Genomic DNA, 25,465 nt, shown 5'->3' with positions numbered 1-25,465 from the left:
TGGAGCTGTGAACACACACACACACACACACACACACACACACACACACACACACACAGGGGAAGTGGAGCTGTGAACACACACACACACACACAGGGGAAGTGGAGCTGTGAACACACACACACACACACACACACACACACACACACACACACACACACACACACACACACACACACACACACACACACACACACACACACACACACACACACTGGCTTGGTCAAAAAGTTCCTTCAGGTTTTTCTTGGTACGGGAAAACCCAAATGAACTTTTTGGCCAACCCAATAAAATACATTTGTGCTAAGTTTAGCATGCATGTATGAGGAAATTAACAATTGTGTTTGAGTAACATCAAGAAAAACTTTATGGTAAATAGATATCACTGTGGTAAAATTCAATGACATCATTAGGACTCATCCTCCTTTACCTTTTGGAATCTAACACTGAATTCCACTCTCATCTCCTCTGGATGCCGTGTTTTCCCGGCCTTCCGCCCACTCCTGTAGGGGAAGCTCTTCTTACTCTGCCCATTCCCTGAATGAGGACTGTCCTTAGGGCACCATCTGAGGCTCTCCAGTCCAACCACTTTACCCATTCCCTCCTATCCCCACCGCATATAGTCCAGTGGCTCACCATGCCAACTAAATGCTAATGTCTCCCAAATCTGTGTCTTCAGCCCAGATCTTGCTTGTGTTTCAGACCCATGAGGTACCTACTCAAGAGTTTCATTACGCAGCCCTTCAAAACACAAACACACTTTTAGACAGTCCTATTTCAACTTTAAAGATCAAAGCATCATTTGGCACCCTGTTCCTTAACCTGTGTTGGAGGTCTCTGAGTGGCAGAAATAAGCTCTGGGTGATAGGATTATTGATGATTATTTCCTCCTCTCTGTCTCAAGCACTAACGCAAGTATTTATTGATTTTGAAAGAACTGTCCTCTACTTTAGCAAAGTTTTTGCGAGTATCTTCCCTGGATCAATTCCAGTAATTCCTTAAGAGCAAGAGAAAGACAGACCAGCCAGAACATAGGGAAGTGGCTAAGCTTATGACTGCGTGTGCATGCTCAGTCATGTCCAACCCTGTGAGCCTGTGGACTGTAACCCACCAGGCTCCTCTGTCCATGGGATTTTCCAGGCAATAATACTGGAGTGGATTGCCATGTCCTACTCCATTATGACTGTAAATTAGCCGATATTCTTTTCAGGATTTTTTCTCTTAATAAAAATTAACTAAAAAATATTCTCTTTGATCTGCAAATGAACTGAGAGATAAAAACATTGTTTATACCTGAAACTAGAATCTGAAAGCTCCAGAAAGAGGCTATTATCTGCTACAAGGGCCACTGGAGCTAGAAAGACTAGACTGACTTAGAAGAAATAGCCTGAAGAGCACTGCGTTGCAGAGTAGGTGGCGTCAGTCTTAGAAAGTCGCCAGTGAAAATAATTGAGGAGAAAAGCTGAGAACAAAACAGGCTCGGAAGACCTAAAAACATACTTTCATCAAGAGCGAAGGAGGTCAACGCAAGACCGAGGAGTCAGAGGGAGCGCCAACAGAGGGCTGGGCGGCCTGGGTGCCAGGGGGACACTGCACAGGAGTGGGGTGGGGGTGGATAGCACGTTTCCTTTCTGAGAAAAGGGCAGGTCGCATGTAGGCACCCGGGGAATACGAAAGGGACAGTGAAGTAGAAAGAGCAAGTGATCCCACCTGCAGAGAACTGCTGTGGATATTTTCGTTTATAAGGAGAAAAGCAGTTTTCAGGAGGAACTTCTGGGGCAAGTTAAAGCATCCTGGTTTCATGTTGACATCAATCCAAAAAACAGTATTCTTAAGAGCCTGCCCCTGCTTCTACAGGATACATTTTCTTATATCCAAGTCCCCTTCGTGGTTTTGTTTTGTTTTCAATTTTTCTTCCTTTGTTTACCTTAATGTCTTATAGAAAATTATGGGCCCTCTTTGTAGCTATTGTATCCAATATGACAAGAATGGATAGGATGAAAAAAGATCAAAGGAAAAGAAAAGATGGGGAGAAAAGTCACAGAAATGATAGAAGAAAATGTCCCAGGATTGCAGGACATGAGTTTTCAGAATAAAAGGATCCACTGTGGACCAAGAATAGCAGAAGAGGAAAGACCCACACCAGGGTACACCATCATGGAACTCCAGACCACCAGGGATGGAGGGGCTGTCCTCAAACTCCCAGTGAGAGGGAAAAGAAAACCGAACCAGCAGAACAAGGGTATGCATAAAGGGTGTGAACCTCCACGCCTCAAAAGCACTTACAGACCCTGGGAAGTATAAGGACACCTTCAAAACTCCGAGAGAAAATCACTTCTAGCTTGGGACTCTACTCCACTTCCAAACTACCAAACAAGTTTGTGGGCAAAATAAAGTCCTTCAGATACTTTTTAGGGCCTAAGGATGTAACCAAGAAATGCGAGGTCATGGGAGCCAGCCCAGGAGGAAGAAGACTGCAGACTCCAACAAAAAAATGGAAGTGAGCACACAGATGATGTTACTGATAAGACTGTGTTTCCTACCTTGGAGCATCTGGAAAAAAGTTAACACAGGCAAGTGAAAAGCCAGGCAAAGGAGAACCTACACGTGGATGAGCAGACCAGGAGCACTTGCTCAGCGGTGAAGGACGCCGGGCAGAGGTGCAGGCACCGGGGAGCTTCCTGGGCCCCGACCCAGCCTCCACTGAGCAGAAATTCCGAGAGGAGGGACCTGGTGTAGCTTTAGAGTAACTCACGGGACTCTTATCAAGCATGTTGGGGAAACGCTGACCAGTACACTGGGATCAGTAAACTCAGAATTGATTTGCTTTTCTAAGTCAGTGAATAGTGCAGCCCTCCTTTTAACAGCTAATGAAAGTTATTTTCATTAAACCAAAAATATCATTAGGGCAAATGCAGCATGTTTCAAATGTCAAAGATACACACACACACACCCCCAGTCGACATCTTTTTATATAGTCAATGAACCTGTGACAAAGAAGATAAGAATACACAATGGGGAAAAGATATTCTTGTCAATAAATGGTGTTGAGAAAACGGGACAGCAACTAGCAAATGACTGAAACCGAACCACTTTCTTACACTGCAGACAAAAATAAACTCAAAATGGATTAAAGACTTAAATGTAAGATCTGAAACCAAAAGCTTCTAGAAGAAAACACAGGCAGATCTTTGACCTTGATCTTAGCAATTTTTTTTGGATCTGTCTCCTCAGGCAAGGGAAACAAAAGCTAAATAAACAAATGGGACGACATCAATCTTAAAAAAGTCTTTGCACAGTGAAAGAAATGATCAACAAAACAAAAAGGCAGCCCCCTGAGTGGGAGAAGATACTGCATTTGCTTCAATCAGAATTAAAGTCAAGTATAGTTCCTTAAAAAAAGATACTGTATTTGTAAACACATCAGATAAAGGTTAATACCCAAAATATACAAGAATTCCCACAACATCAAAAAAAACAAACAACCTAACTAAAAAATGAGCAGAGGACCTGAACAGACATTCTTCCAAGATGTACAGATGGCCAACAGGCACATGAAAAGATTCTCAACATCAATATCAGAGAAATGCAAATCAAAACCACAATGGGATACCATCTTGTACCTCTCAGAATGGCTGTATCATAAAGACAAGAAATGACAAATTTTGTTGAGAACATGGAGAAAAGGGAACCTTCATGCACTGCTGATAGGACTGTAAACTACAGAAAACTGTATGGAAGTTCCTCAAAAACCTAAAAATAGAACTGCCAAATAATCCAGAGATTTCAGTTCTGGGTATTCACCCAAAGAAAACAAAAACATGAATTCAAAAAGATAACACGCACACAAATATTCACTGCAGCGTTCTTTACAATAGCCAAAATATGGAAGCAACCTAAGAGTTCATTGATAGGTGAATGGAATATTACTCAGACCAAACAAAAATGAAATCATGCCACCTATGACAACATCTAGAGGGCATATTATGCTAAGTGAAATAAATCAGAGAAAGACAAATACCATATGATTTCACTGATACATGCAATTAAAAAAAAAACAAAAACAAAAATGAATCAAGCACAGGGATGTAATTACTATACAGCATAAGGAATATGGTCAATAACAGTCCAGTAACTTTGTAGGGGGACAGATGGGTACTAGACTTATTATGGTGATTTCATAAAACATGCAAATATCAAACCACCATGTAGCACACCTGAAACTAACATAATGCTTGCATATATTGCAATTTAAAAAGCCATTTTTGACTCACCGTGAAATTTTCAAATGATAACAGCAAACAGGTTTATCCAACTTAAGTAATCATCTGTTGCAAAGACATTCCTGAATTTCTCCAGTGATCCTCATATCCTTTGGCTTTTCTCAACAGCATTGAATAGTCCCTTAATTTTCCATCATCCATGTACTGGAAACAGTTTCCAGGTTCACCCTTCCAGTGTACATTCCTTCTGCCATAAGACACTTGGTCCTCTTTATACAAATGCCACAAAACACACAGCTCTTAAGATGCTGAAAATGCTCCAATGTAACATTCCTGTTTTACAATCATAAAATGCTAATACTCTGAGTACCCACTACACACTAGGAACCAGACATACTTATCTTCTTGCTCATCGCAACAATTTTACTAAGTTAGTATTATTAATTCCATTACACATATGAAGAAACTGAGGTTGAGATTAAATGCTTGTAAATAATAAAGTACAAGATGCAAACCCCAGTCTGTTTTAGAAGCTCATGTTGTTTCTAAAATATCACGTCTGCCTTATTTCCTGCAAGTTCTGGAATTTCAGTGATCATCTAGCTGTTCACTCTGTCCCCTTTTCTAATGAGAAATTTAGGGTCCAAAACTTCAAAGTGATTCCCCTAAATGGCAGAATTGGACCAAGTTCCTCGGCTCTTGACTCCCATTCTATTTTTATTCCACAAATCTATGCACCTGGTGCAATACTAGGTGCTGGACAGAGCTAGCTTTTTTCCCCAGAGCTAGCATTTATTATTAACTCTGTTCGGGGCTCGGTGCTTTACCCTGCACTGACGCACTCAATCCTCACGGCAGTCTTAGGGTATATATTAATTCCATTTGACAGGAATAAGAAACTAAAGTGAGAGAGGTTAAGTAACGTGCACACGGTTACACAGCTAGCAAGCAGCAGAGCTGGTCTGAAACCCAGTCTGTCTGACTGCGAAGTGCAAGCTCTTAGCATCCGCAAGGTTGACAGTCCACATTATCTCTTCTGAATGCCCATATGGTTTTAGTCTTCTAATTAAAAGTGTACACACGATGGGTGGACCCTTCTTGAATCCAGATGATTCAAACAAATGAACTGTTAGAAAGTGAAACCAACAGGAAAATCTGTGCACTGGCTCGTTGCTCAGCAATACCCAGGAACATATTTTTTAAGGTGTGATGACAGGATTGTGGTTATGTTGAAAACTAGTCCTTATCTTTCACGGATACATACCCAAGTGTTTACAGATGAAATGATTATTTCTGGGATCTGATTCAAAACCATCTGGGAGTTAAGGGTGGGATGGAGAACAAGACTGTCCTGGTATTGGTTGGCTCCAGAAGCTAGTAATGGGTACATGAGGTTTATTAGTTTTTTTCTATCATGCAAATGTTTGAAAATTTCCACAATTAAGAAAGAATGCATGATTTTTTTTTAAAGGCAAGAAAAACCATGATATTAACAGTATTTGGAAAACAGAAGTATGAATGATTTTCCCTCCTCTACTTTATTTTCAATTTTCTATAAAACTTTTATAATGGAAAACATAAAATAAGCTACTTAAAGAAATTCCCTATTTTCTCAAAAGAGCCAGAGCAAGTCCACCCATAATCTAATGAGGTTAAAGTATCATGACAAAAGCATTTCCCACCTCTCAATCAGTTAACTGCCCGTTCATACACTTAATTTTTTTTTTTAAATTTTTATTTATTTATTTTTTTGTCATACATTGATATGAATCAGCCATAGATTTACACGTATTCCCCATCCCGATCCCCCCTCCCACCTCCCCGTTCATACACTTTAAAACAGGCCACTTTCTGAGGACAACTATGGTCTATTTTTTTTTTAATATTTATTATTTATTTGGCTGTGCTAAGTCTTATTTGAAGCATGTGGGATCTTCGATCTTCATGGCAACAAGCAGGATCTTTAGCTGAAGCATGTGGGATCTAGTTCCCCAACCAAGGCCAGAACCCCAGCCCCCTGCATTAGGAGCACAGAGTCTTAGCCACTGGACCACCAGGGAAGTCCCCAAATATGGCCTTTAAACGGGCCAAGAGCACAAAGGCACATGAACGCAGAACATATTACAGACAGATTTAAAAAAATAACGATGGTCATCAGACTAATGGCGGTGATCACTTGGTAGCGTGTACACACATTGAATTATGATGCTGTACAACTGAAACTTACATAATAATAATAGTAAAGAGAATGCAAACCCCCAAAACAGATATGGTCAGGTAAAAATGGTGATGATTCGAGGGATAATATATAACATGCTTTGGTTTAAAAACAGAACAAAACTAACTAGTGACACCATTACTCGAGAGTTAGGCAGAGTTTGGGATGAAGACCTTGAACGTGTGAGGCTGCCCTTCGCATGGACCTTAGAACAGGGAGCTCCTCCTCGCCTGTGTATGGCCGGCTGGGGACAGGACAGCCACAGCTCCCAGGACAGCTGTCTTCTTCCTCAGTGACACAACAGTAATTTCCACATGTCACTGCTGCTGCTGCTAAGTCGCTTCAGTCGCATCCAACTCTGTGCAACCCCACAGACGGCAGCCCACCAGGCTCCCCTGTCCCTGAGATTCTCCAGGCTAGAACACTGGAGTGGGTTGCCATTTCCTTCTCCAATGCATGAAAGTGAAAAGTAAAAGTGAAGTCGCTCAGTCGTGTCCGACTCTTTGCGACCCCATGGACTGCAGCCCACCAGGCTCCTCCGTCCATGGGATTTTCCAGGCAAGAGTATTGGAGTGGGTTGCCAATATGAAAATAAAGTTTGGGAAGTACTGGTTTAAGCTGGAACTGTCCTGATCATTGCTCAAAAGCTGAATAAACGTGTAACAAGGGGCAACGGTACACTGTAATCTCTTTTTGAAATGCTGGCACAGAAAAAAGAACTAACACACCGTGTTATAGGTCAATACCATTGTTTCCGTTCTTTTTTTTCCCTATCTGCACTCCCTCCCACACCCAACCCGTGAAATCTGAAGGTACATTCCAACAGTATTCAATGAAGCAAACCTCCGAACATAAATGCTAGCTCAGGAGCGTAAGGTTAAACTGTGGGAACAGGAGCAAAATCCTGAATCCCTGTGCCAATGCTAAACGTATTCAAGGTAAGTCTGACATAAATTCCACTTGATGAGAAAGAGACATACTTAAGTGTCAGTGGATGGAAAGTCTTCACAGAGTAGGAGCTTAGAGCTGGTAAGGATCTTCTTTTATTATTATTTAAATTTTTTATCGCACCTCAAGGCAAGTGGGATCTCAGTTCCCTGACCAGGGATCAAACCTGGAGCCCTGCCTTGGAAGTGTGGAGTCTTAACCACTGGACCACCAGGGAACTCCGAAAAGACAATAAATTGAAGCTCAAATTACTCACTTATGTTCACAAGCAGCTGAACTGGGGCCAGTCCCCAGCTGCCAACAACTGCACTTCCCAGGACACCTCCAGAGACCTCTTCCTAATTGCCTCTTTGAATCTCTCTAAAACCATAAAACAATCTCCAAGTACTTCCTGCTTTGCTGGGAAACTGAATCGCTGGTTAATCTGCAACTAGCAAAACGCTGTTCAAGGAACCAGAAGTTAACCTCATGCCACTAATTAACCTTAAATTTGTGATATTTAAACACAATCTCCTTTATTAGTCAGTTCCTGTTTATATTTATGAATTAAAAAGGAGGCTTTGTTATTCTTGCACAGGATAGAAAATATTTTTATAAGCAAATTATCATTGTCTTCTTTATATAGTTATGGGGGGGGGCACATATGATATGTATATCAAGATCTATGTATAGAAGCCATATTTGTACTCTGTAAGAATGAAGACATCACTAATAAAATTTCCCTCCTTGCACCGAGAAAACAGTCCAGACAAAAGACGCCCCAACCGAAAAGAGAATGTGAGATTGGTGGAGAAGCAGAAAAATGAGCTACCAAGACAGGATCAACTGAATGAGAAAGAGGAAAAAGACAATATGTATCTCTGCATAAATTCTTGTGTCCTGAGAGCAACTTTATTTCAATAACCAGCAAGTGCCTAGGCTCATAGGATAAACATTAGGGAAAAGAAACTTCTGTATCCATATTGGCTAAAGCTTTACTGTGATATCAAGCAAACAAAACTCTTCAAATTTCTCTCACAAAGGTTCAACAAGAAAAATCTAAAAGTTCCTTCTCCAGAAAAAAAAAAGGGGGGGGGGGACCAGTGTTTTTTATTCCTAGGCACCATAGTGTATGGCTTGGGTTAACGTGAAACCCAAGAACACAAGGTCTGAGTCACTGGCAATGACATCTGAGTTGGTTCTTCATTTTGTTTCCTGCCACAAAGAAAATTCTGCAGGAACAGGAGTCACGTTTTGAACACTATTAAGGACAGGTTAAGGCAGAAATAGGTTCCCCGGCCTCCACACAAAGACATAGAAGTCCTTCACCTAAAACAGGCTTGTAATTAACATAACGACACAAACTTAAGTCCTGATGTCCAAATTTTAGAGTCCCTGGAAAGGAGGCTTCAAGTACCTCCGTGACATGTGATGTGGGACTGTTTATTGAAATTAGAAACTGAGGCTGGGGCATTATCAGTAAAAGGTGGTAATTCTCAACTTCTATACATCTGTGTCTTTCCCGTGAATCTGTGGGGGAAAAACAGTAGGAGAGACAGAGGGTGTTTCCCCAGTCTCCCTTGAAATTCTTCATATTTATAACCATCATCTCTCATAACAGAAACACGCACAGGCTTTCTTTTCCCCTCTTTACAAATACATCTACTCCTTCCTCCACTCTTTAGATTAAAAATGGACAGAAATTAGATGATTCAAAATGTTCAGACACACCTAATACAAACCTACGATGCACCTCACCCAGTCCAGGGATATTTGTGAGTTTACTCTGCACTGCACCACATGGGGGGGATTTAAAAAAAAAAAAATGAATGAATGAACCCTTCAACAGCAGCTGCCAACTGATACATCTTGACCTGCACAACTCAAAATCAATTTAAACTCAAAGGACAGGACGGTGTAGGGAAGACGACCACTGAACCAAGCCTTACTACTGCCCACCTAAACTGCAGCATCCTGGCTGATCTCCCTGCTCTCAGAGCTCCCTCCTTTTCAATGAGTCCTGCGCTCAACTGCCAGATTCGTTTCTACCTTTCAAGGAGTCTCCCTCCTGCTCCAGAAACTTCACAGACTCCTTAGATCACAGACTGACATCTAGATCAAACTCTTCTTCAGGTGAAAGTCTTCTGCAGGCTAGCTCCAGTTACCTGTTCAACTCTGTTTTATGCAATCCGTTTTAGAGGGGTAGGATACAAGCCTAATTCCACCAACTCGTCTGGCAGCCTTCATGCTCGGCAGTAACTGGTTCCTCTATCGTCAGCGCAGACTCATTCGCTTTCTGACAACCCTTTAGGGCTAGGGCATCATCCTTAACAAACGGCAGGTGTGTCCCAAGCTACTTTTATAACCATCCCAACCAGACGCTCCTCTTCCCTGCCACCCCTTAGAGAAGTCAGAAAGTCTTGACTTCGCCAAGTCGCAGGCAGTTTGGGCATGGGGGTCCCAACGCTGCACCGTGTAAGAGAAGGAGAGGGTTGGGAGAGACTGCAAACGGCGGAGGGGGAAATGAAGGAAGGAGAAAAGGGAAGGGAAGGTTCCTGCTCTGTACTTTGTCTTCTCTTTGGAAGCCGTGTGTGTGTGTGTGTGTGTGTGTGGCGGGGGGGAGGGGAGTTGAAGGAGGAGACTCCAAGAAATGAATTCTTGAAGAAGGCAGAAGAAACTCAAGGTGGTCGCTAGGAAGGAAATATAGGCCCCTGGGTAACCGAAGGGGCTCCCCGTCACCCCTGGGAGAGAAGGACTAGTTATAACGTGAAACAAAGAGGCTGGGAGTCAGGAGGTGAGGGGTGGAGAGGTTTCACTGATCCCGCATCTCCGAAGGTCGAGCCATAACGAAAGGAGAAGGGACGCAACGCGTCCCTCGGAGCAAGAGAGACGGGGTGGGCGCCTCAAGACGGCTCTGGGGCGAGCGTTCATGGGGCATCTCTCTACCGGGCGCGGGGGCGGGGAGGTGGTTTTGAGTGGGGTCGTCTCTCAAAGGGAAAAACGGTTTCTCGAGACAGGGATCTCCGAGAACGGAAACCCTGGGTCCGCAGCAACGTTAAAGCTTTGAGGCACCGGCATTCCGCAGCCCCAACCCGGCTTTCGCACACACTCACCGCGTCTCCTCCAAACGCCACCGCTCCAGCTGCAGCTACCGGCCGGCGCAGCCGCACTCAGCACGCACCCGCCCCCACGTGACGCGCCCAGGGCCCCGCCCCACCAGCCCACGTGACTTGCAGGGCCCGCCCCACCCGTCCTCCCGCTGGCCCTTTCGTTGCTCTCCTCTGGGCGTGGCCTTGTCTCGTCCCTCCCTTCTCGGCAACATGGCGGCGTCCGGCTGTAGCGCGCCTGGCCTCTGGGTCCGGGGCTCCGGCCAGTGTCTCGGGAGTCTCTTCACCCTCTTCTCAAAGCCACTTTGTTCCGCTGCTGCTGCTGCCTCTCGACCCCTGGATGCTCAGAGATTAGCAGAGAGACTCCGGGCCCAGAAACAGCAACAAAAGACGAAGGAGCCGGTGAGTCCAGAAGGACCACAACTCCCAAGAGGCAGTGCGCTCACTGGGGGTGAGGGAGGGAGGGAGGCGGGTCCTCTGACACCTGTCAGGTAAATGTCGAGGGCTTGTGGTGGGAGAACTAGGAGAAAGCGAAGGGGACAGCTCAGCAGGGTGCGGGATCTTCCTGTGGGCTGGGTCTTTGGCTTCTGCCGACCCCCGTCTTAAGCCCTACTTGGATACCAGTGAGACAAACACGCTCCCCTGCTCTCAAATTACTCGAGGAAGGCGCGCGTCTAGTGCAGAGATACAGGCTTTCCCTTCCCAAATTCTCACCCAGATTTAGTGAAAGACCTCCTCACCGGGCATTTCCTGTCTCTCCTCTCCCCGTAGGCGCCCACAAACCCTGTTCAGCGGAGAGTGCGAGAACTAGTGCGGTTCACAGAGCAGCTACAGCGCGTCCACCCCAACGTGCTGGCAAAGGCGCTGAGCCGGGGAATTGTCCATCAGGACAAGGACCTTGTGGTCATCAATAAGCCCTACGGTCTCCCTGTGCATGGTGAGGAGCACGTGGCGGGGAGGGGGGAGGGGCGCTGCTGCTCTCTGTTACAAGGAGGGGCAACTCTGGCATTACTCCTGGGGCTTTCTGAAGCTTTGCTTTCAAAGTAATTAGACTTTTGTAAGGGTACTGACCTATGTAAGGCACCAGAGACGACACAGAAATAAAGAAGACGGTCCCCATCTTCCCGGCATCTGGCAGCCAGCAGTATGGAATTTGCTGTGTGCCAACCTCCACCAGGGGTTGCTATAGAGGACCAAGGCTGTGTAGTTCCTGTCTTCAAATTATTTTCCATCAAAATTGGGAAGAAGGACATAACCTGTGTTGGTGTATACCTAGCAAAACCCCAAGGCACCTCGACCTTAATGGACACCCTGATTTTTTTTTTAATAAATGTTAAATGTAGTTGTCAGAGATAGCTAGAGTGAGTCAGGAAAGATTGATGGGAAAAATGCATTTGTGGAAGGGGTTTTGCTGGAGGAAAAGGCATGTTTTAGCTAGAAGTACAAATGCTTTAGGGGGAGATATGGAGATGGTTGTACATGAAAACGAGGAATTAAGTTAGACATTGCCTAGTGCTTTGTGTATATTTTTGTCTTTTGATCCTTCCATTAGTTTCTTGCCTTTTCATTCCCCAAGAAATAATTATTATCCCGATATTTACATTTTGTAGATGAGAAAACTAAAAGTTGAAAAGGGCAAGTAATCTATCTAAGATCAATGGCTAGTTAGGAGGCTTCATAAAGTGGGACCCAGGAATGCGTCACCCCAAAGCCCATCCTTTCATCTCCTCAGTAATGCCTCAGGAGGGCCTTATGGTCTTGCATTTCTCACTAGGGTTTACTTGGCAGATTCTCAAGCCTGTGTTTGTATAGTGAAATATCAGACCTCCTCATTTTGGTTGCTAATTTTAGTTTGAGTACATAAGTACCTTTAAAAAATTGTATATGTCTGAGGAGAAAGCCACATACCCTGGGATCGTGTTTCTTAAATTTTATTATGCATATGAGTCACTTGGGCATTTTGTTAAATGCAGAGTTTGATTCATTATCTGGGTTGGGGGACCTGAGATTCCTATCTGGCAGATTCCCTGGGTGTACCGACATGTTGCTAGTCCCTGAACCACACTTCAGTTTTGCTGCCCTCAAGAGCATCTGCTGTTAATCCAGTATGTGCTTTTCCCACATAGAGGTCTTTGGTGGGATCTTTCCACGGCCACTCAGATGCTGGGTCTTTCCTTCTCAGGTGGCCCTGGGGTCCAGCTCTGCATCAGTGATGTACTGCCCATCCTGGCAAAGATACTCCACGGCCACAAGGCAAAACCGCTGCACCTGTGCCATCGGCTGGACAAGGAAACCACAGGTGTGATGGTGTTGGCTTGGGAAAAAGAAGTGGCCCATCAAGTCCAAGAGCTGTTTAGAACCCGTCAGGTGACAAAGAAGTACTGGTATGAAACCTGTTAATAGCGGTCGAGGTGGTGTAGGCCCTCTTTCATTTATTTAGCTGTTCTTACATCAGGAATCCCTGCTGACAGAAGGCACTGTCTTAGGATCAGTTCAGTTCAGTCACTCACTCGTGTCCGACTCTTTGCGACCCCATGAACTACAGCACGCCAGGCCTCCCTGTCCATCACCAACTCCTGGAGTCCACCCAAACCCATGTCCATTGAGTCGGTAATGCCATCCAACCGTCTCATCCTCTGTCGTCCCCTTCTCCTCCCGCCCTCAATCTTTCCCAGCATCAGGGTCTTTTCAAATGAGTCAGCTCTTCGCATCAGGTGGCCAAAGTACTGGAGTTTCAGCTTCAGCATCAGTCCTTCCAATGAACACCCAGGACTGATCTCCTTTAGGATGGACTGGTTGGATCTCCTTGCAGTCCACGGGACTCTCAAGAGTCTTCTCCAACACCACAGTTCAAAAGCATCAATTCTTCGGTGCTCAGTTTTCTTTATAGTCCAACTCTCACATCCATACATGACCACTCGAAAAACCGTAGCCTTGACTAGATGGACCTTTGTTGACAAAGTGATGTCTCTGCTTTTTAATATACTGTCTAGGTTGGTCATAACTTTCCACCCAAGGAGTAAGTGTCTTTTAATCTCGTGGCTGCAGTCACCATCTGCAGTGATTTTGGAGTCCAGAAAAATAAAGTCAGCCACTGTTTTCACTGTTTCCCCATCTATTTGCCATGAAGTGATGGGACCAGATGCCATGATATTAGTTTTCTGAATGTTGAGCTTTAAGCCAACTTTTTCACTCTCTTTCACTTTCATCAAGAGGCTTTTTAGTTCCTCTTCACTTTCTGCCATAAGGGTGGTGTCATCTGCATATCTGAAGTTATTGATATTTCTCCTGGCAGTTTTGATTCTAGCTTGTGCTTCCTCCAGCCCAGCGTTTCTCATGATGTACTCTGCATGTAAGTTAAATAAGCAGGGTGACAATATACAGCCTTGACTTACTCCTTTTCCTATTTGGAACCAGTCTGTTCCATGTCCAGTTCTAACTGTTGCTTCCTGACCTGCATACAGGTTTCTCAATAGGCAGGTCAGGTGGTCTGGTATTCCCATCTCTTTCAGAATTTTCCACAGTTTATTGTGATCCACAGAGTCAAAGGCTTTGGCATAGTCAATAAAGCAGAAATAGATGTTTTTCTGGAACCCTCTTGCTTTTTTGATGATCCAGCGGATGTTGGCAATTTGATCTCTGGTTCCTCTGCCTTTTCTAAAACCAGCTTGAACATCTGGAAGTTCACGGTTCATGTATTGCTGAAGCCTGGCTTGGTGAATTTTGAGCATTACTTTACTAGCATGTGAGATGAGTGCAATTGTGTGGTAGTTTGAGCATTCTTTGGCATTACCTTTCTTTGGGATTGGTATTAGGATCTCTAGACATATAAAAATTATAGGAAATAGATTTAGTGCTTAGAGTCTGATAGTAGAGTGGTTCCTAATTATGGCTGTACATAAAAATTATTAAAAATTAATTATGCAAGTAATATGGTTTGATTCTTGTGGTAAAATGTCAGACAACAAGGATAAAGCAAAAAAAAAAAAGTCCTGGAGAATTCACTCATTCTATTTTTCTCGTTCCTTCCCTTGGGGTAGTTTGGTTTTTATTCCTGTGGAGCTTACTCATCCTGTTTACGTACATGTCTGATGCAGGTTCCATCCCTGAGTTGGGAAGATCCACTGGAGGAGGGCGTAACAACCCACTCCAGTATTCTTGCCTAGGAAATCCCGTGGACAGAGGAGCCTGGTGGGCTACAGTCCTCAGGGTTGCAAAGAGCAGGGCACGATGGAGTGACTGAGCGCACGGATATGTACACTGTGTGTGTGTGTGTGTGTGTGTGTGTGTGTGTTACATTGTACAGTACACTGTACTTTTCCGACTTAACTCTTCGTCTGTAGGCTCTTTCCACGTTGGTGCATGTAGATTTACCTCAGTTTTTATTTATTTGGTTGTGCTGGGTCTTAGTTGCAGTATGCGGGATCTTTGTTCTTCACTGTGGCATGTGGAATCTTCAGTTGCAGCATACGAACTCTGAATTGTGGCATGTGGGATCTAGTGCCCTAACCAGGGATCGAACCCAGGCCCCTGTCATTGGACCACCAGGGAAGTCCCAATCTTAGTTTTTTTAATATATATAAGTTATTTATTTTTTAATTGAAGGATAATTGCTTTACAGAATTCTGTTGTTTTCTGTCAAACCTCAACATGAATCAGCCACAGGTATACGTATATCCCCTCCCTCCCAGCTCCCTCCCCATCCACCCCTCTAGGTTGATACCGAGCCCCTGTTTGAGTTTCCTGAGCCACACAGCAAATTCCCGTTGGCTCTCTCTTTTACATATGGTAGTGTAAGTTTCCATGTTACTCTTTCCATCTCACCCTCTCCTCCCCTCTCCTGATATCCATAAGTCTGTTCTCTATGTCTGTTTCTCCATTGCTGTCCTGCAAATAAATGCTTCCGTGCCATCTTCTTAGATTCCGTATATATGCGTTAGTGTGTGATATTTATCTTTCCCTTTCTGACTTACTTCACTCTGTATAATAGGCTCTAGGTTCATCCACCTCATTAAAACTGACTCAAATGCATTCCTTTTTATAGCCGAGTAACACTCCATTGTGTATATGTACCACAGCTTCTTTATCCATTCATCTGTCGATGGACCTCTAGGTTGCTTCCATGTTCTAGCTGTTGTAAACAGTGCTGCAGTGAACAGTGGGATACATGTGTCTTTTTCAATTTTGCCATCCTTAGTTTTTTAATAGAAGAAAGGTGCATGAGCAAAAACGAAACCACTCCTATCCCCCATCTACTCAATTTCCTGCTCCTGAAGCAGTTACTGTTGCTAGTGTCTTGTGTAAACTTGTAGAGTTATGTGGGCTATGTATGAGCAGATGATTGTGTGGCAGCATATTTTGCATTGCTTTGCAGCCTCTTTTTTTCACTTGGACGGCATATCTTGGAGGCCTTTTGTGTTGTACGGTTAGAGCTGTCTCCTTTTCAGTGGCTCTATTGTATGTATTTGTTGTGTGGATATATCATAGCTTCCTTACTGATGTTTAGGTAGCTTTCCATTTTTCAAAGCCTCTTGCAAAGAATATGTGAGTATATCCTTAGGACACATGCCCAGAAATGGAATTGCTGGGTTGAAGGGTGCACACTTTTTAAAATTTGAATAGTTACTACCCAAGTTGCTCTCCAAAATGATGATGTCAGTGTTTATCCCCACTAGCAGTGATGAGTATCCGCTTCCCATTGTGCCTGACCAATTCATTTTTAAAAGGTTTGCCACTCTGATGGGTAAAAAATATATATATTTTATTTTCTGTTTCCCTGTTAACTAGTGATGTTGGCTGGTTTTGTGTGTAAACAAAACAAAATCGGGGGTTTGAGTTTTCCTTTCTGTGAACAGACTTTTTCTTTTGCCTGTGTTTCTTTTTGATTGGTGAGCATTCTTTTCATATTTTGGATGTCAGTCCTTTTTGTATTATAGATTTTGAAGTTGCTTTGCTATCTTGGGAACCTTAAAAAAAATCTATATGCTTGAGATCCACCCACAGAGGTTCTGATTCATAAGTCTAGTGGGTGTGAGGTTTAGGTATCTGTATCTTTAAAAAGCTCCACAAATGACTCTGATGAGGAATCAAGTTTTAAGAATCACCTCAATGAGAGATGACAGGTAGTGAAACGAGTTTAGCATGGTAGCTAAATGCTCAGAAAGATCTGTGTTCAGCTCTCACCTATGTTATTTACCAGTGTGAGACTTTAGGTAAATTATTGAACCTCTCTTACTATATTTGGGATTCTTTGAGAGCAGGAATTTTTTTTTCTTCCCCTTTTTTTGGCTGGGGCATGCGGTGTACGCAGTGTGGCGTAGGGAATTTTCCCAACCAGGGTTTGAACCCATGCCCCCTGCAGTGGAAGCACGGAGTCTTAACCACTGGGTGTCCAGGAAAGTCTGACCAATAGGGATTTTTGTCTTATTCATCCGTATAAAACCAGTGCCTGCCTAAATCAGTGCCTGTTTACATTCAGTGAATATTTATTGGCTGAATGTTTTTGAGCAAGAGTGTTAGGTCATTAGGAAGGGTCATCTAGTGGTTATAAATCAGTGTAAGTATGATAAAATGCATCAGATAGCAGTCTAAACTGCTACCAACCTGCAGCTGGGTGTCCAGAGTGTGAGATGTCGTTATATCTGAGAGGGCTTTGACTCCTGAGCCAGCGATTCTGTGTTAGGCTGATTGACCTGGAGGAGGTTTAAACGTAAGGACAAATCAGAGTCTTCTACCTATCTGCGGTGTGATGGACCTCCAAGAGAGGTTGGGAGTGAGTTACTGAGCTGTGTTTGGGGTTCCTGTGATTTTTGGAGCACATTTCCTACCTGTTTTGTCTACCTGGCAAATAGAGCAGCTGCAGTCCTATGAATTTTTCATTCAGTTCATTTTATTTATTCATCTGTTTCCTATGCAACTTGAACTTATCATTTTTTATCCCTTAAAAAAGAAAAGATACAAAACTGTGTTACCCTCCTTTAAAATGAAACTGCCCATACTCACTTTTAAAGGCTGGATCAAAGACCATGTTATTACTATAATTTTGTTTGTTTGTTTTCCTGTTTTTTCCCCCCAGTATTCTACAATCAGCATATTTACTTTCGTAGCAAAAAAGATAGGTTTGTAAAACTAGTGATAGCCATCAGGCTAAACACTATATACCAAGAGATTGTCTGGGACCCTCTGACCCTCAGCACTCACTGTAGCAGTGCAGAAAGGCCAGCATGAAAACCTCTAAGCAGCCAAATAACCAGGGAGCGCTTCCCTCACCTTTGCGGCTCAGGCCAGGGTTTGTGTGTCCCCCCAGGGCCGTCACCGTGCGTGTCCCGGTGCCTGAAGCGGGAGTTGTGGACATCCCCATCGTGGAGAAGGAGGCGCAGGGCCAGCAGCGTCACCACAAGGTGGGCGGGCGAGCCCCTCTGGAGGGACGGGTTTTCTGCTCGTCCTCTGAAGTCACGTCTCAATTTCTTTGGCTGCAGATGACGCTGTCCCCGAGCTACCGCATGGACGACGGGAAGATGGTGCGGGTGCGAAGCAGCCGGAACGCGCAGCTGGCCCTGACTCAGTACCGGGTGCTGAGCAGCAGCCCGTCCGCCGCCCTCTTGGAGCTCCAGCCTGTTACCGGTGCGGGCGCCGCTGCTCTGCGGCGGGTGGCAGAGCCCCAGGGCCCCTCAGGGCTTCACCCAGGGCCCCGTGCTGGGCCCCGCCCTTCCTCCGAGCCCCCAGTATCACGGGGGCGCTGAGCTTGTACCAGAGTGGGCTGCCAGTGCTGATCCACGGCTGGGAGCTCCCAGGGGGATGATTGTGAAAAACAGTGGCATAAGGATATGAACAGTTTGCTTATGTTTATTTAAACATTTGCAAACGGGTTCCTCAAAAAGATGTCTGTCCACCGCTGTTCATAGCGGCGCCATACACAGTAGCCAAAAGGTGAACACAACCCACATGTCCATCAGCAGACGATTGGAAAGACACAGTGGTACTTTATGCAGTGAAATATTACCCAGCCATAGGAAGGAGATTCTGACATGTGCTTCAGCTGGATCAAACCTTACAGACATTACGCTAAATTAAATAAGCCCAGCACAAAAGGGCACACACTGTGTGATTCCACTTATGTGAGATACCTAGAGTCGTCAGGTTCACAGAGACAGATAGCAGAGTGGTGGTTACAGGGGCTGGAGGGAGGAGGGGATGGGGAGTTATGGTTTACGGGGACAGGGTTTCAGTTTGGGGCGGAAGGGTTCTGGAGATGGACAGTGGTGATGGTTGCACAACCGTGTGAATGTCCTTAATGCCCCTGAACTGAACGCTTAAAAAGGATTAAAATGGTAAACCTTGGGACTGCCCTGGTGGTCTGGTGGTGAGGACTTCGAGCTTCCAGTGCAGGAGCACGGATTCCACGCCTGATTGGGGAACTTGGGTCCTGCATGCCGTGCTGTGCCGCCTTTTAAAAAAGAGAGAATTCCTAATGGACTACTTTCAAATTCTGTTTTTAAAAGAAGTTCAAATGTTATGTATATTTTGCCATAATATAAAAATAAACGTGCCAAGCAGTACTATTTAATGTTATACGGTAAAGTTATTTTTTAAAAAAGCATGGCGGCGATAGACCTCAAGTTGATTGTAGTGGTTATGTGTAGTGGAAAGGGAGCTGTGATGGGGAGGGGTACTTAGAGGCTTAACGGCATTATTTCCTAACAGCTTATCATTTGTTATATTATCCTTTACACTGCATTGTAGTTGGGATTTTGCCAGTTTTTCTGTGCTTTGATTTAATATGATTAGAAGCAGATGCCGCCAGTGGTATCGTTTCTATAGCTACTCATAAGTCTCCTCCCTCTCTCTTTCTAAAGGAATAAAACATCAGCTTCGCGTTCACCTGTCTTTTGGGTTGGATTGCCCAATCCTTGGTGATCACAAGTACTCAGACTGGAACAGGCTGGCCCCCCAGGTAATATCTTTTTGACCCATGATGCAACAGAATAAGGGAGAAAACTTATGCTTTCCCCTTGTTAAATCCCTAAAGTCAGTTGCAGCAAAGGTGTGTTGATTGTTTTCAGACACAGCACCCTGCCAGCTGGGCTTCCCGTGGCTCAGCAGCAAAGAATCCACCTGCAATGCAGGAGACGTGGGGCTCGCGGGTTCAATCCCTGGTTCGGAAAGATCCCCTGGAGGAGGGCATGGCAACCCACTCCAGTATTCTTTCCTGGAGAATCCCATGGACAGAGAAGCCTGGCGGGCTACAGTCCATGAGGTCACAAAGAGTTTGACACGACTAAGCAACTAAACAACAATAATCCTCCTGCTAGCTCTTTAGGTTAGGGAGAAATTCAGAAGCAGACAGGAGACTTTCTGAAGGCTCAAAGCAGCCTTTCATGCTATTGCCAAAGAGCCTTGGTGGAAACTTGTTTCTTACTGTTACAGCTCATTCTCTTGGAAAGCCAGAGAACTGACCAAAGAGAGCTTTCCCAGTGTGGTGGGTTTTCTGTCACGTGGGTTCTGAACCCTTCCTAGAGACCCCGAAGCAGGCTGTCCCTCACTGTATCATCTGGGGGATCAGTGATGGGGCCCTGGAAGTAGACGTCTTCTGCCCCTGGCTGCTGGTCAGAGAGGCTGCCAGCCTGGCTCTCACGAGCTCTTTCCTTTGTGCAGAAGCTGTCCGCCGGGATCCTGAAGAAGCTGGGGCTGCAGCAGTCCAAGGCCCGCCACCTCCCCCTGCACCTGCACGCCTGCCAGCTGACCCTGCCGGCCCTGCAGCCCCGGACGGAAGAGCTCACCTTGCTCTGCAAGCCTCCTCGCTACTTCGTCAACTCCCTGCGCCGTCTGGGCTTAAAGATGCCGAGTCGGGACCACGGTGCGGACGAGGAAGCCACACAGCCAGGAGCCCAGTGAAGACGGTCGGGCAGTCTGCCCTGAGCTCTTCACTTTGTTTAAGGGACTCTGCCGACTTCTCGCCGGGGCCAGACTCCAGAAGAGCCAGGTGTGAAGAGTTGGAGAAACCGCTGCTTCGGGGCTTTTACTGCAGGCTAGCATCTGTTTGCCACCACTCTGGCCACACTCTGGGAAAGCCGGCGGGCAGCTCCCCGCCTCCGAGCCGACAGGAGCCCAGGACCAGGAGAGCTGAAGCCCAGGATCGCTGATCAGGCATGGTGTTTACCCAGCAATGGACGCCTGATCTATCAGGACAGTTCCTGTGGTTGGAGAGAACGTGGTGGTCATCTAGCTCAGAGAGGGATTCGGGAGCAGATTTTGTCCTCCTCATGGAGTCACAGGATCGCTCAGCAAAGCCTTTCTGCTTGATTTGTTCAGTCCCAGATTTTTTTAAATATTATTATTGGAGTTTGACTGCTCTGCAACGCTGTGTTCGTTTCTGCTGCACCAAGTGAATGAGCTCTACGTATACATGTATCCCCTCCCTCTTGAGCCTCCCACCCTCCCATCCCACCCCTTAGGTCACTGCAGCACCAGTGAGCTCCCCGCGCTCTACAGCTGCCTCCCACTAGCCGTCTAGGTTTTCCAGATGGTGGTGACATGTGTCAGTGCCACTGCCCAGCTCATCCCACCCTCTCCTTCCCACCCCATTTCTACATGTCCGCTCTCTACATCTTCGTCTCCATTCCTGCCTGGCAAATAGGTTCAGCTATGCCATCTTTCTAGATTCCATCTATATGCATTAACACACGGTATTTGTCTTTCCCTTTCTGATTTCATTCTGTGTGACGGTCTCTAGGTCCATCCACATCATTACAAATAACCCAGTTTCTTTCATTTTTATGTGTGATATTCCATTGTGTATATGTACACATCATTATCCATTCATCTGTTGATGGATCAGTCGTAGATTCTGTAAACAGTGGTCATAGACAACAAGGGTTCTCGCCTGGCTCAGCCCAGGAGCCTCGCTGGGCAGGTGATGGTGGCGCCTGAGACGGGGTGTTCAGCGAGCCAGGAAAGCAGGCTTAAGGGACGGGCCGGTAACAAAAGCAGGTGGAGCAGGCAGGGTGTTGGGCGTGGCGGGAGCTGTGATGGGAGCACCCGCATACCTGACGAGGGCGGCCGTCAGCCCCAGCTGAGTGTCACCCCAGGGGGACAGGTTTCATAACTTTTTTCCGAGAGTGAGGAAACCCAGCCGTTCATGTGAAATCTGCCAGCATCTCGCTAGCTACGTCAGGATTTAGTTAGCTTGGGTAGGCTAGCAGATCACATTTGCAGGTTGGGTTTCATCTGCAGGCTGTCTGTTTGCAGTCTATGTTTAAAGACTGGTGTAGACGTTTGGGAAAGGGCCATCTTGAGAGTTCTGCATCAGTGGTTGACGTTTTAGCTTCACGTAGCATCTATCCTTTCCAGACTAGAGGATAGCTTTGGTTACTCTGTAAACACTGTAGTTGGTGGTGTAAGGGAGCTGCCATTTCTCGAATATTTGTTGTTTCAGAAGCAAGCCTGTCCTTGGGTCTCAGGAGGCTGAGCCAAGCACCACTTGGGGCGAAATGATTCTAACTGCCCCTCATAGTGGTCCGGCTCACTCCTGTCTGATTTTTTGCAACAGTACAATCTTGCAAACATACACCTCATGCTACCTTGGCTGAGCTGAGAAAACTCGGAATGACGGCAGAGCTGGGGAGAGACCCCCATTAGGTGCTCTCTCTATGTTGAAAAAACCTTTCTAAACCCACTTTCCTGTTTCCACAATACTTGTTACCCTGCACCATGGACTTAACTTCAGAAGCACAGATGAGGTCACTGTGTGTGTGCTCCACAGCAAGAGAAGCCACCGTAATGAGGGGCCCTCACTCGCTGCAACTAGAGAAAACCCTTGCACAGCAACCAAAACACAGTGCATCTAAAAATAAGTTAATTAAAAGTTATTTTAAAACATAGTGTTTTTTAAAAAATATTCAGGGTGCCAGGTTTTGGGGTAGCATGTTCCCAACCCCATCACCAAATAGCTACAAAGTCAGGGGTTCCCATTACCTTCTCAGGGTTGATAATCCACTAGAACAACTCTCAAAACTCAGCTATACTTGCTATTGCAGTTTTTATTAGGGCAATAAAAGAGGAGGCTCATGGGGTGGAGGTCTGCGAGGGTCCCAGACATGAAGCTACCCTGGCCCCTCCTGAGGACTCAGGAACACCACCCTCCAGGAGCACAGATGTATATTGCCAACCACAAAGGTCACATAAGCTTCAAAGCCTAGAGTCTTTATTGGGGCTTCATCATATCAGCAGGATTGATTAGATCACTGGTTATTGAATTCAGTCCAATCACATGGTTGGTCTATTGACATACCATTGACAGACCTGCACCCTGACACTCCCCAGGGGTTATACAAAGTGTCAGGACCCATCCTAAGTAACAAAGACACTCCTATCATTCCAAAGATTTAGAGGCTTCCTCCCAGGAGGCAGGGACAAAAGCCAGGTAAATTCCTTACTACACAACACCTTTGCTCCTTGCACTCCTATTCCTGGAATCATCTGTTAAAGCAGGTTAAGTTTGCCATTTTTATTGAGATGGTATTCACATGCTATAAAATTCACCCTTTTAAAGTGTAGAATTCAGTGGCTTTAGTATATTCCTAGAATTGGACAATTAGCACCCCAATCTAATTTCAGAATATTTTAATTCTCACAAAAAAGAAACTCAATATCCATCTTTAATTAATATATTTCCTTTTGTTTGTTGTGCTTTTGATGTCATATATTTAAAAATTGCCTAATCCAAATTCACAGAGATTTACCTATTTTTCCCTCTTAATAGTTTTCTAGGTTTAGCTCTTACATTTTGGGACTATCAGTTCAGTTCAGTTCAGTCACTCAGACGTGTCTGACTCTGTGAGACCCGATGGACTGCAGCACATCTAGGCTTCCCTGTTCATCACCAACTCCCGGAGCTTACTTAGACTCATGTCCATTGAGCTGGTGATATCATCCAACCATCTCATCCTGTCGTCCCCTTCTCCCACCTTCAGTCTTTCCCAGCATCAGGGTCTTTTCAAATGAGTCAGTTCTTCACATCACGTGGCCAAAGTATTGGAGTTTCAGCTTCAGCATCAGTCCTTCAAATGAATATTAATTACTGATTTCCTTTAGGATTTATAGTTAATTTTGTTGCATAAGATTTTTTTAGAAGCAAAATGAGAAGTAATTGCAATTTCTCGTTCTACCACCAGATGGCAGCAGTCTCCCAGATTTATTCTCTCTCTCTGGCCTGAAAGCGGGAACAGGTTTTAATCAAGCATCTTCCACAACAGTGTTTCCCTGTTTTCCTCTAACCTCCAGATACTCTTGACATTGGCTCCCCCAGCGTTGTAAATCTCGGGCCTTTTATTTTTTAAGTTAGTTTCAAATTTAAATTTTTCTGTTTTCAGGTGTAGAGTGAGATAGTGAAGGGAGGTCATGGTTTAGGCTCCCTATGTGAGTCCTAGAATGAGACCCAAAAACACTCAGTTATAAGAGGACTACAAGTTCATTACAGACATGCGGAAAGTATAATCAAGCTGCTCTCAGTTATGGAAAAGCCTAACGACTACACTCAGATAGAAGAACATCTTAGGTGGGACACACAGTGACTCCCAGCCCTCCAGTGGGAGCACTGCCTTATCAGTCCCAGGTCTGTGTTATGGGGCCCCACCTGCAGCACCAGGGGAAAGGCGAGAGAGAGAAGTGGAAGAGTAGGAATCTGAAAGGCCCACCTTCCTTTTGGGAATAAACACGTTCTGCTCTGACTCACTGACCTCTCAAAGTATGAGCAGTTCTGAGTTCCCTAAACCTGCCCGGGAGGGGTCTTGCTCCTTCCGCACCCCACCACCCCCAGGCTTCCCAACTGTACCAGGGCTGAAGGGCCACCTTTGTCTGCCTCCCGGATCGCCTAGAGACAGCTGAATTTACCTGTGGATTCTGTTAACGGGACCCCTTCCATATTAGGCGTGCTCCCTTCATTTATAAGACATGGCTGCTCTCAGTTTTTCACTGTTTAAAATAAAAAGCCTAATGGAAATATTCATTTACCCACCACGTGGTTGCAGAGCTCAGCTGAAATGTCAAACATGCTTAGCAGTTGGCTGCTTTTATTTTGACCCAGTACATCGTAGTAAAAAACTGCAATCTCTTTGTTGATCGGAAGCACTGAGTGATATGTATGATTTTGACTAATAAAAGCAGGCTGATAAAATGCAATTTGATAAATGATGGGGGGAAATAAAGATGGCAGGGAGCTGCCCCTCCTTTCTTCCCTGCCCCCCACTACTCCCCACAGCCTTTCTGAAATGGGTTTCAGAGTCCTCAGGCTCCTGCCTCTTCCACACCTCCCACCTACATCCATGGGCCCTGAACCTCAGCATCAGAGCAGACCGTGCACCCCCTTTCCCCAGCACCTGCTGACCCGTCTGTCCCGGGGCAAGAGTGGATGCAGGAGTGGGGGGCAGGGAGCCCTGAGCACCAGCTCTGATTGTGGGTGGGGGTTGTGCTAACGCGGAGCCCGTCTCTCAACACTCTGGGAGCTATTACCATCTGTCCATCAGCAGCTTCAAGGAGCCAGGAGCCATGACCTGGACCATTCAGGGAGCGAGCGAGGGGACGGGTGTCCACTTTGATGTGAGCAACAGGGTCAGAGGGGGAGCAGGAGGTGAGGGCCAGGCCCGGGCCGCAGGCAGCAATCTCCTCTCCCAGCTAGGCTTCCACGGTGACGCCAGCTTGCCTTCATCACCCCTTTCCTGTCTCCCTGCTCTGGGGCCATGTCTCCGCCAGAGCCTCTGGGCTGCCCTGGGCTCCTGGTCCCACTCCTCCAGCCCGTGCCCCAGTTGTGGACCCATCATCACCTGTCTGCACGCCCTCCCCGAAGGAGTGAGGGAGTGGGAGGGTGGGGGACGAAGCAGGGAGCCCCTGGGGTGGGGGCCAAACCCGCTTGATTCTAAGGGGCAGGTGGTGACTGCTTCCTACAGGAAGCATGGGATCTGAGAGTCAGAGGAGAGAACCTTCCCTTCGGAACC

The 25,465-nt window shown here is 45.6% G+C and overlaps 2 protein-coding genes across 3 annotated transcripts in view; one reads left to right on the top strand and one right to left on the bottom strand.

Moving 5' to 3' along the window:
* FAM118B (family with sequence similarity 118 member B) overlaps positions 1-10,598 on the bottom strand; it is a 45,080-nt gene extending 34,482 nt beyond the window's left edge. Inside the window, exon 1 of one of the 2 annotated variants that reach the window (XM_043451625.1) lies at positions 10,482-10,598. The gene's annotated coding sequence lies outside the window, so the exon portion shown is untranslated. Of the gene's footprint in view, positions 1-4,274; positions 4,409-10,481 lie in introns of those variants that run through there. The other variant, XM_043451626.1, reaches the window with a different exon arrangement.
* Positions 10,599-10,669: 71 nt separating this feature from the next.
* On the top strand, positions 10,670-20,827 carry RPUSD4 (RNA pseudouridine synthase D4). The gene is made up of 7 exons (XM_043452274.1): positions 10,670-10,877; positions 11,247-11,412; positions 12,658-12,859; positions 17,782-17,875; positions 17,954-18,098; positions 19,331-19,428; positions 20,130-20,827. Exons 1-7 carry the CDS (start codon positions 10,689-10,691, stop codon positions 20,367-20,369), a joined length of 1,134 nt encoding a protein of 377 aa, XP_043308209.1. The 5' UTR covers positions 10,670-10,688; the 3' UTR covers positions 20,370-20,827.
* Positions 20,828-25,465: the final 4,638 nt, after the last annotated feature.

The sequence above is a fragment of the Cervus canadensis genome, chromosome 29, assembly GCF_019320065.1.
Source record: "Cervus canadensis isolate Bull #8, Minnesota chromosome 29, ASM1932006v1, whole genome shotgun sequence".
In the NCBI taxonomy this organism is placed as follows: domain Eukaryota; kingdom Metazoa; phylum Chordata; class Mammalia; order Artiodactyla; family Cervidae; genus Cervus; species Cervus canadensis.
This window is presented reverse-complemented; position numbering and strand designations above follow the sequence as displayed.

What these genes read in the sequence shown, in the direction of transcription:
- RPUSD4 (XM_043452274.1), top strand. Translation starts at nt 10,689, where the DNA reads ATGGCGGCGTCCGGCTGTAGCGCGCCTGGCCTCTGGGTCCGGGGCTCC. An exon ending in AACAAAAGACGAAGGAGCCG is followed by an intron (nt 10,878 to 11,246) that starts GTGAGTCCAGAA and finishes CTCTCCCCGTAG; the next exon opens with GCGCCCACAAACCCTGTTCA. An exon ending in CTACGGTCTCCCTGTGCATG is followed by an intron (nt 11,413 to 12,657) that starts GTGAGGAGCACG and finishes TTTCCTTCTCAG; the next exon opens with GTGGCCCTGGGGTCCAGCTC.